Source organism: Fukomys damarensis, unplaced genomic scaffold (assembly GCF_012274545.1).
Source record: "Fukomys damarensis isolate Sample0158 unplaced genomic scaffold, DMR_v1.0_HiC HiC_scaffold_11, whole genome shotgun sequence".
Taxonomy (NCBI): domain Eukaryota; kingdom Metazoa; phylum Chordata; class Mammalia; order Rodentia; family Bathyergidae; genus Fukomys; species Fukomys damarensis.
This window is the reverse complement of record NW_022900923.1, coordinates 19,518,833-19,530,124: the sequence shown is the minus strand read 5'-3', so window position 1 is coordinate 19,530,124 and position 11,292 is coordinate 19,518,833. Positions and strand designations below refer to the sequence as shown.

The window sequence follows — 11,292 nt, the reverse complement described above, 5'->3', positions numbered from 1 at the left end:
ATATATATATATACATATACATATACATATGTATGTATATGTATATATATATATATATTGACAAGCACACATTTAAATTTGACATTCTGAATAATTAGTTTTGTACATCAATGTATATTAAATTTTATAGAAATTTAATTGTGAAATGAAGGCTTTCTTCCACATGCAGTACAATACAGCAATGTGCATGTAACACGTATCTGTTGTATTAAAACTAAAATTTTACAAATCAGTTCTCATTTGTCCATGATAAAATGGACCAAAGCATGAATAGGTGTGTGTATATATATATTACTAGAACAGCTGCCAAAGGAGGATGATAAATAAAGACAGGGAGTGGTAAGGGAGCTGCCATGGTGCTGCTCTAACCCAGGGCCAGCAGGTGCTGTAAACTCTACGTGCACTGTTTTCAGTTAATCTCACAAGAATATTATAAGGCAATTTCTCTCTTTGCTTCCTACTCAAAGATCAACAATGCAGAATAATATGAAACTGTTTTCAATACCCAAAACCAAGATGGGCAGCTAAAATCTATGGGGATTTCCTTTTGCATTAAATTCAGAAATATCATTGAAAACGTAAGGAATCTGACCACCACCATCCTGGTCTAAGCAGAGACCACTTTAAATCCCTTCCCTCTGGTATGCTTTCTCACCTGCTGCAGATGTATCATCATGGATCATTAAGGTCCAATAAGCATAGCTATATTCTCTAATCCCCAGTCATTGTTTGGCCCTGCTCTTGACAAACAGCACCCACCTCCTTGGATGTCCTCAAGCCCTGTGCTGGCAGCATAGCTACAATTCCTTTGTATCGAATTCTCTTCCCCTGAAAGACTCATTGTAACTTTTTCCTTCCACTGCCTTCTTCTTTCTGCTCATAAAGACCTTTTATGCTATAGAGACCTTATAGTCTGTATGAGTGTTAGCTGGTCTGGTCTCTAATGCCAGAGTGGCCCCTTTCAGGTTTGTTCTGAAATAAACTTGTCCTGTTGAGCTCGTACCCCTCCTTCTTTTCCTTTTTTAGTAACAAAATGAAAGCATGTACCTTTGATTTTCTAAAGAAAAAAATAAAGAATGGAACCATACTAAAGCAAAGGAACAAGTAATTATTTCTTCTTTTCCCCACATTTTTTCTCTCATTAAAGCAGTAAAAAAGTCATCTTTTTTTCCTTCCTTGTCACCTATAAAGATCAGAAAACTGAGCACTGATTTTTATTGGCCAGAAATATGTTCTCTATCCATTATCCCCATCAATACCACCCTCTCTTTACTCATTTTAAAATTCCGGGTCAGGAATAGTGACATAAGGTGAGGGGAGTAGGGACGTAGAACCACTGGTAAAAGCCTTGGAGATAAACTCCCAAAGGCAGAAACACTATAGATTCTAAAGGATGCAAAAAGTTTAAAGTTCATGAGATAAATCTTTACAACAGTCTCAGAGTAGTTTGACACAGTACTACTGTTTCTGTAAACAGTGGAGTGAAGCAATGTGCCCTGGGCTCATTGGCAGTGAAGATAAAGAAAGGTTGAAAATAAAAGAAAGGCAAATATTTATCAAGCAAATACAAACAAAGTAAAAAGCGAGGATGGAAATTTTAATGCCAGACAGAATAGAACTCAAAGCCAAAAGCTTTTAAAGGGACAAAATGTTTGACAAGAGATGTAATTCTAATAAAGATCAAACAGTCACCAACAGTTATACACCTAACTATATAACTCCAAATTAGAAAAAACAAAAACTGCTTGAAACAGAAGAAAAAAAAATGAAGGAAGTGCAGTTGTTTGGAAGGTTTACACTGCATTCTCTCCTCTTATAGATCGGGTAAATAGAGAAAACTAGGGAACTAGAAAGGAAATCATAAATGCTGTGAAGAGATGAGTAGTCAGAAGTTTCAAACACTGCCATCAGCTCATGATCAGGAAAAGGAGATAATATTCTTCATTTCCAGAAATTCAGTACTGAGGATCCTATGAATATGCCATTACCTAGGGTCAAAAGAGTTCCAACCATTTTCTTTTGTGTCAATATGACGAGAACAAAATCCCATTGGGTGTCCATCAGTAATTTTTACCTATTAGCAAATTCTTAGACATTCGATTCTGAATTTCCAAAGTGGATTAGGAGTACTGATCATCTGCAAGCTAATCTACTCACTTAGGCAAATTAGCATATCATTACTTGGATTCTTCAGATAACTTCAAATCCCATGGCATTAACACAGAAAATGGCTTGTACAGCCTAAAGTTTTATATATATTAAAAAAAAATCCTAGGCTAGCTGGAGGTCTGCCTGATCCTGAAGCTGTGACAGGTTGTTCCCTAAAGTAAACAAAACTGATTAAACAACTGGAGAGTAAAAACAACTTGAGCTCATGTTGAACACAGATGGACAGGATCAGGAAAACTAAGCTTGCTGTTCAAGACTAAAGGATTCATGATCAGGTGCTAAGCCCAGAGGGTTTACAAACTGGATAGCCATCATACCAGAATAGGAAACAAGACTAGGAAACACGTCAAAGCTCAAAGTATTATCTCCCTGCCACCCTCCCTCCCTCCCTCCCTCTGTTCCTTCCTTCCTTCCTTCCTTCCCTCTGCACAATCTATTTTTAAAAACTTAATTCTTAATTATATCTTCCTTGGGTTTTTATCTCAAAACACGATCACATAGACAACTCTGTAGTGGATTTTCTGGCTTAGATGCCTGGTAGACATAACAGATTCAAAACGATCAAACTCTAAAATCTTGGTACTCTTCTCCTTGGACTTGTCTGTGAGTCAGACTTCCAGTCTAAACAAATAGTATCATTATTCATCTAAAAAAAAACAGGCCAGCAAATGAAGCTGTGTCCTTTTCATTAATTATAGTTTTATTTCTTGATTGATTTTTTTTCAGAACACAATAAGCGTGTTCTATGGTTTCCAATGATGTTTTTTAATTTAACTCCAAAACACATTATTGCAATCAAGAAGAAATTTTCACAGGCATTAGAGGCCAGACTTGGGTTTTGGTTTTGATAAGAGTTTTCATATGTTCTTATTTTTCCTGCATTTTTGCTATTTAGGGAAACAAACAAGAAGTGATTTGACCAATACAAAGACCATGATTATCACTACAGAGCAAGACAGGTTTATTGGCTTTGAGCTGAGATTTTTTTGACCAGTCAGGTTGGTTAAAGAGGGGAGGGCAAGGTATAGGGAAAAATGAGAACCAAGATCTGTCATATAAAGGTACAAGTTCTCAGTGATGAATGTAACTGCACTGTATACCTAAAATGTACCAATAAACTCAATGAGGAAGAAAAAAAATGATATAGAAGACTTGTAGGAGGAACAGGGCAACTCTCATTAATAGTTAAACATAAAATGGATAACACATCTTCTATTGCCAGACATCTGTCAGCTCTCCCTGCCCATGTAAGTATTGATGGAATTCAAGTCATAAGGGAGAGGAAGGTGGTCAGAAATCTCTCTCACCATGCTCAGAATTTGAGGGTTTCATTTAGTGATGTATCTACAGATACAACTGTGAATGACACAAGGCTACAAAAAGATTTCTATATTTTAAAAGTACATAAGAATTCAGATTTTAAATATATTCACAACAAAAATTTGAGATCTATTAAGTTTCCTGAATATAAATTTTTACTATATTACACTGATCTGCTGGCTGAGAAAAAAAAGCCAATTTGCATGGCTCCTGTCAGTCACATGTGGTTTGGAAATGCTTATGCATTCCAGATACACTCTGTGTAAACTGGAGAATCAGATACTATTTCCACTGGTTTGCATGCATGCACATAAAACTTGTTTTTCCCACAATGCCACATGAACATAAGTGAAGAACTACCAGCAGTGATCCTAACTAATCAACCTCTTTGCTGAAGTTTCACAACTACTATGGTAAGGGGAATTCTTGGGCCTTAAGTTTAAAAAGGCTGTGACTCCAACTTTGTTGGTTCGCTTCTTTAATTCTGTTCCATGAAGCAGTCCAAGTCAGCAACAGTCACTCAACTCACAGTTTCTGATGCCTACTACGTGGAAGAACCTCTGCTAGGTACTGAGAGATACTGAGCAGAAATCCAGCTATAGGGAGCTCACTCAGAGTCTAATAGAAAAGAACAAGAAGTAAACAATCACCACCCAATGTGACAGTGAGTTTTGTCGAGTTTGAGTTAGGCGTTGTGTCCTTTAGAAACAGTGAGAGCCTGCTAAAGCTTCACAGAAGGTGAACCCTGTTGGTAGAGCATGCATTGAAGTGAAGAAGGACTGGAAGGCATTCAAGAAAGTAGGAACATTGTGTGCAAAGCTCATAAAGAACACATGTTTCAGGGACCCGAAAGAAATTCTGTATGGCTTAAGGCCAGAGTTAGAAATAGTAGAGGAAATAACTTGAAAATACATGGGGGAGAGGCAATAATTCTAATAATGAATGTTATTTTAAGAATCTACGTTCTTGTGTTAATGTTTGGAGGTATTTGCTCATGAAGAAAATTTATCAATTGCAGATGAAGTAGCTAATGTCACATGTACAGTATCCAGACTCTACCCCTTAATCTTCTCTCTCCTCCTGGCACTTATGACACAGCATACCTGGCAGATAGTTGGTAAACAATGAACATGAGCTATCATCACTGTCAGTGGTAGATAGCTTCTAAGATGGTTCCCAGTGAAGTAGGTCCTAATGCAAACCACTTCCCTCAAGTATTGACCGGATTACTGACTTGCAGTGAATAGACTATGGCAGAAGATTAATGGGCTGTCACTTCCAACGTTATGTTACAAAAAGACTATGGCTTTGTCTTGCGCACTGTATCATGCACCCAGCATACGCTCTCTATCTCACTTTTTCTTTGGTATCATTAGCTTCCATGTCTAAGACATTCATTATAAGAAGAGGCCGTTGTGCCAAAGAACTGAACCATGCCTATCTGAGCATGTCCACTGCGTACACCTAGGGGAGTGAACTTGGTCATGGATCTTCCGAAGTTGCAAATAGCTATATGTAAGTGAACACAGCACAGACACAAACTCTCCAACTTCTCTCAAGCCTTAGTAACTGCAGCTGTGGTCAATGGCTTGACTGCGACCTCAGAAGAGACCGTAAGCCAGAGGCACCCAGATGAGCTGCATCTAGATTCCTTACCCAAAGAAACTGACATAATGTTGTTTGTATTAAGCCACTAAAATTTTGTTTAATTTGTTGCACAGAAATGCATGACTTACATACTCCACTAGTACTGTGTACCCCTTATCCCTTTTGGGACTTGGTTTCTGGTAAAGCTGAGCTGGGAGCAGCGGCATTGGACTTCATCCTTGGTGAAGGAGCAATACCTGGAACTTCAGCTTTTATGATTACAATCCTGATCTCTTGATCATCTAGTAATAAAGAAGTGATCTCAGCTCCCACCTTCTAAGGGAGTGAACTTTGTTATCTTTAGTTTTACTCACTTGATTAGACTACTGACAGAATGACTCTCTCCCAATAGTAGCACAGGTTGTTGAGTCTGGAATGCTCCCCATCCCTGATCTTGGGCATGCCAACACAGTGAAGTACACTTCTCACACTATCTACTTCTAAGAATCCAGTCACTCTCATATGTCTAGATGAAGACAATCACAGATGTCCAGAGAAAGACACATGTAGGTAACATATTGCCTATTTCCATGTATAACCCTAAATGATTTTGTGACATGAATTAGTGATAATTGGTAAACTTGCTGTGTACACTGTCCAGGTGGGAGCAAGTGGAAAAATATACATTGCTCAGGGAACATTGAGTTTTTGGCAAAGAATTTCTGGCAGTTTATGTAACAATGTTGATTTGAAGTCAGTGGTTTTATATGTGAAAAAGATATTAAGACCTTATAAAGATGTTAAATATTTACATAAAATTATGCTGAGCTAAAGAAAGAAGAGAAAAATATAAAACCCAGCACACCTTCCACAAGTTATTCTTTGCTTCCTTCTCAGGACTTTTCAGTAGGTTCTAAACCCATTTTTCAATTAATGATTAATCAACCACAATAGAATACAATAGATACAATCTAAATGACAGCAGTACATTACAACCACAATAAAAAGGGAAGAGAGGAAGAAGGGGACTTTGTACCTCTGTCCCTGATGATTTTGCCCCTCATGCTCCGGAATGCAGTTATGGGGAGCTGAAGGACCGATATGGGAGGATGTCCTCAGAGCCACCGCTGAGATGCCCACCAAAGGGGATGAGAAATTCAGCAGCATGGAGGTGGTGTGGTGGGAGAGGACATTTGCATGAGGGGTCACATTGATAACCAGTGGGTTCTGCTGGCATGACAGTTCATGGGTTCCTGAAGAGAAGTTAAAAGATGAATTAATATTTCAAGCTATTCATCTAGCACCATGTTTCCTTATCTATTTTACTGTTTTGTTCTTTCCATAGCTATGTGGTATAGGCCAGATCCCAAACAATATCAGAAATAGACATCAAAGTGACTCTTGGATCTACCGGATTGTCCTCTAACAGTTCTAAAGGAATCATTCTCAGACTCACCAAGAGAGTGGTTGCTACCACTGACATCGATCACGTACAGAGTCACTGTTGGTCGCTGCTTCCCAGGGGCCAGGCCATCAGATGTCAAGAAAATGAAAACCGCAGTGGCTACTCCTGGTCTATTAAAACACACCTAGGCATAAACACATATATGTATGAGCCATTGTTTTCATAAGAAATCAAGGAAGATGCCACCCCATGTCTGTCCTTAGCTCATTGTTAACAGATGGGAAACATATGGAAGTAGGCACAGAAAAGTATTCAAGGTTGCACCAAAGATCATAAGAGAGACAGGAGGTTTTTCAATTACCAAGCATGTTAACCTTTTTTCTGAAACTGCTTAGTGCAGTGTTTTTGCTTTTATATTTCTTTTTCAACTTGTACCTGTTGTTCTCTACATTTCTCAAAAAGCTCACTCGGAGAACATTGCTGGAGACACCAAGCCTCCACATAGCCATTCGAGAGAGAAGTAGACAAGATGACCAGCAAGCCAGTGTATGTCAACAGACCAAGTCCTCCTGAAGCTTTGAACTGCCACATCTAGTTATGCCTCTCTACCTCCCTATTTACACGCCCCTGATTTTCTCAGAATTTTCACTTAAGAGATGAATTACAACACAGAAGAGGGGCTGCTGCAGAATCTGTTGCTTCTGAGATTGAAAGTTGAGAGACCATTTATTTTATGCAGCTTTTCTGATGCCCCAAGCTTGTATATCTGTCCCCAGATGGAAAAGAAGTCAAGAATATTTCCCTATTTATAAGGAATATTCTTGGATGTTTAGGCTGATTATACCACATCAGCTATTCGAAATTCACTATGAAAACTTGGTCGCCGGGAAGATTTTAATAGAAAAAAATCATAGAGTTCAAGAATGAAATGCAGCCTTTCTCCTAGTCACTGCTGAAAGTTCAGTGTTTACTCCACACTGGACTTACACGATTTGACGATTTACTTTGGCTTGATTCCCTAGACCTTAACATTACCCCTACTTTCTGTCCCCAACTTTCCCTGGTGTTGTATCTGAGATTTATGATTAGAACCTGGACCTTACAAAGTCCTATGTAAATTTTTCTGGATTTTTATCAGGAATGAAGAGTGGTGTGGGGCCAGGGAATGTACTCTTGGTGTAAAAGCAAAGCAAAACATCGAATGTGAGTGACCGCCTCTAAAGTGGGGAGCGGGAGAGTAAAACTTGTTTTCTACTTTAATGAAAATTCTTTCTCACCCGCAGACTGGCGTTTCCTGAGTCTTGGCAATGCGTCCATTTATAGAGTGTCCATTTGTACTGCTGGCTTAATTAGGGCGATTTTAGGATTTACAGTGGTCAGGGCAGCACAGCTCTCCTTTCTTTCTCCCCTCCTTTGAGGGAAAGGCTAGCCACACTTTCTACAGTGTCTGCTCCTCCCCTATTTTTTCATTTCTGCTCTTTGAAGTAATCCATATTCCTTCATAACTTAAGAGACATCCAGACCCATAGGTTACAGTTCCCAATATGAAGTCCTCTGTCCCCAGCTGGGTGCGGGCTAGACGTGTAACACATCCTAAGGAAACCAAGAGCCTAACCCAAAGCTCTGGACTCCAGCAGCAAATAACATCAAAGCCTTCTGGGAACTCCTATAACCTGTTCCTTTTCATACACCACAAAAGAGAGCTGAGTGAACACTGAAAGAAAGTTCTGGGTCATTTCCTGAGCTAGGAGCAGACAGAGTCTAAACAAGCACCTGGTGGCTTTACTTCAATGGGCTTCTGACCTGAAGAGTGTGGTGGCTTTAACAAGGAACAGAAGAGCTCAGTCTTCCATCTTCTGCCAGTCCCCAAAATAGACACCGCCAACCTAAAGCTAGTTAGTACAGGTAGTTCTGACGTATGTGGGCCTCTCCAGTTTAAGGGCCCATGCCCACAGTTTCCAACTCACTTTGCAACTCTTAGCAATACACCCCTTTGTGCTTACGCTCCCTAAATACAAAATCACTTTCAAACGTAAAGGCTGCTTCTTCTGCGAGCAGTGCCTTGGTGCCATGATTGGCAGGGAAATGTTACATCAGAATTTCCAGGCTAGGGGTTCAGTTAGAAAAACACAGGTAAGACTTACACAGGTCACACAGGCAGAGGAATATTGGACAGCACAAACAAAGAGAAACAAAGGATCAAGTTATGGGATGCTGAGTGTTGGGCATTTCCTCTCACAGTGACGTGGGAAAGGTAGCCATGTCTCATTTTCACTTGAATCTCGTTTACCCCACCGCAACAACCAGAAGCACAACACAAGAAAGTATAAATTCTCTCACATAACCGCTGTATTGCCACCTCAAAGGCAGAGACTAGTCAAAATCTGTTCATACGAGCATTATCAGTCTAAGTGGGAGTGAGAGGAACCATGTAAATCCATGGTGTGGGAGAGAGAGAGTTGGTCAGGCAGCAACTCTGGGTTTGGCTATTCGATCAATCTGTACTAAGGAGACATAAGCCCCAGAAATCCCTGTCTCCTGGAGGAGCCTGGGTTTCTCTTTCCTAATACTGAGAACAAAGATAAGGCCTATCTCACATGGTTACTGCGATGTTAAATGAATTTATGTGAGGGCATACAGGACAGTGCTTATTATACAGTAAAATCTCACTATTCAATAATTCCTATTTCTCCAGAGAAATATTTTTATACAGTTTACACAGTGGAAAGAAAGGGTGAAAAAATATAATTTTAAGGGAAAACTTATATTTTTATGTTCTAATATACAAAGAGAATTATACTTTTCTGAAATTTGTGGGCTAAAACTTTAAATATGCTTTTCAAAATTGATGTCTGTGGAAATATGAAGTGGTCCTCTGGATTCTGGTTTCATATAAACTGTCCACATTTGAGATTCTTGGTATATTATGTATCTCTACTTTATGAATGGAATCTATAAAAATATAGTCACCCCTTGGTACTTGACTGCTTTGAAACTCTTTGAATTTGGTACTCAACACATTTGGATGGAAAAATTTTGTCCTGGTTCTCACAATTTGTTTGGTACTCAACTTCAAGCTAGAACCTGTTGGTTTCATTCACCTTGTGACTCACAGTACCCTTTCCAGGAAAAACGATTTGCTTAGCACTTAATATTTTTGCTACTTGTCATATATCCAAGAAACAATTAATAAATACTGAGGCACCACTGTACAGTTTTACACATCGATTTTTTTTCTTTTTTGGTACTGGGGATTAAACTCAGGACCTTGTGCTTGGGAGGCAGGCAGTAGCACCAGTGAGCTAAATCCCTATCCCCCTACACATCAATCTTTTAATAGATTATTTTTAGAAAATTCAGTTTAACGTGCCTCAAGAGAAAGATCCAAAATCCTAGCAAATCAAAAGAATTCTTAGGTTTTGTTTTGTTTTGTTTTTGTACCAGGACTCGAACTCAGGCCCTTGTGCTTCTGTGGCAGGTGCCAGAAGGAACTGTTTGTTTTATCTGTAACATTTTACTCTTTTGTAATAGGAGATTACATCCACATATTACACAGGCAATATAAAGTTAATTTAACATGTCCTCTGCAAGGAAGAGAAAGCATAACTAGGAATCAAGAAAGAAAGTCTTTCAGAAAAGCAAGTGACTCTCAGGTCTAAGAAATGGTCCCAAGTTAGGACGGCCAGTGAAACTGACTCACTGTAGGCATCATAAAGTACTTCACAATAAAGAGAGAACACAGAGCTGACAAATGGTAGATCCATAGAGAAAAGACAGTGATATGTAGTCAGATAGATGGATAGATACATATAATAGAAATATAGACAGGTGATAGAGATACATGATAGTTATAGACATAAATAGATGATAGATCAATTGATTGATAGATGCATATACATAGATAAAAGATAGATATAGCTAGATAGATATTTAGATAGTGACACACAGTGGAGGAGAGCCAGTCCCACACATTGAGTTTCTTTTTCGTTCAAAGACTGCACATTATTAACTACTCGATCTAATTGTTGGCCACTGTTGAAGAATAAAATTGAAGCAATGTGTCACTAATGAGGAATTGCTCAGACTTAAGAAATCCCTGTCCGGTGCCTTCTGGGCCCCGACATACCCATCATGCTCCCAAAACAAGCGTTTCAACTTCCAGATCACTCTGCGTGGTGGGCACCCCATAGCAGACCCCAAAACTGGACCACAAACTTGAAAAGAATCTTCTCTGAAGTTTCAAAATGTTTCTGGTGAGTTACTGTGCTACTGTCTTTCCGTGCCTTTCCCTTTTCACATCTATGGCACCTACCAATTCCAGAGAGAAGTGCAGAGCCCTCCGCCAGGAGAAGGCAGGTCAGTACCACCTTAGGTGTGCACCCATTGTGTGACCACACTCAGCTGGAGCCTCCCTGAATTTTTATTTCTACTTGAGTTTTGGGGGTTATTTTGGGGGGTTGTTTTTTTTTGTTGTTGTTGTTGTTTTTTGGTATACCCTACTCTGGATATAAAAATTTTAATTATGGAAGTGGAAACAAGTGTTGTAGGAGTTGATGGCTTCCCCTAGGCAAATACTAGAGAGGAGGGGACTTAGGTTTTCCCTGTATCCTTCTGACCTCACTGTGCCCTTCTTTAAGATGAGTGGAGAATTATGGATTCCTTAGAAAATATATTGACCTTTGGGACTCTTCTGCCTTCAAAAATAAAATCACATATACACTTAGCCATAAAAGTTGTGCATAATTTTAGAGAGCCGAAAAACTCTTTAAGTAATTTATGGTCTAATTAATGTCATCAGAGACCAGAATACG

The 11,292-nt window shown here is 39.1% G+C and overlaps 1 protein-coding gene across 1 annotated transcript in view; it reads right to left on the bottom strand.

Annotated features, from left to right (window-relative positions):
* The window catches only part of Pappa2 (pappalysin 2), a 340,416-nt gene that overhangs the window by 98,475 nt on the left and 230,649 nt on the right, over window positions 1-11,292 (bottom strand). The window contains exons 15-16 of the mRNA XM_010630208.2: window positions 6,533-6,665; window positions 6,113-6,329 (exon numbers count right to left, since the gene is read on the bottom strand). Coding sequence (XP_010628510.2) covers window positions 6,113-6,329; window positions 6,533-6,665 — 350 coding nt within the window. The remainder of the gene's footprint in view (window positions 1-6,112; window positions 6,330-6,532; window positions 6,666-11,292) is intronic.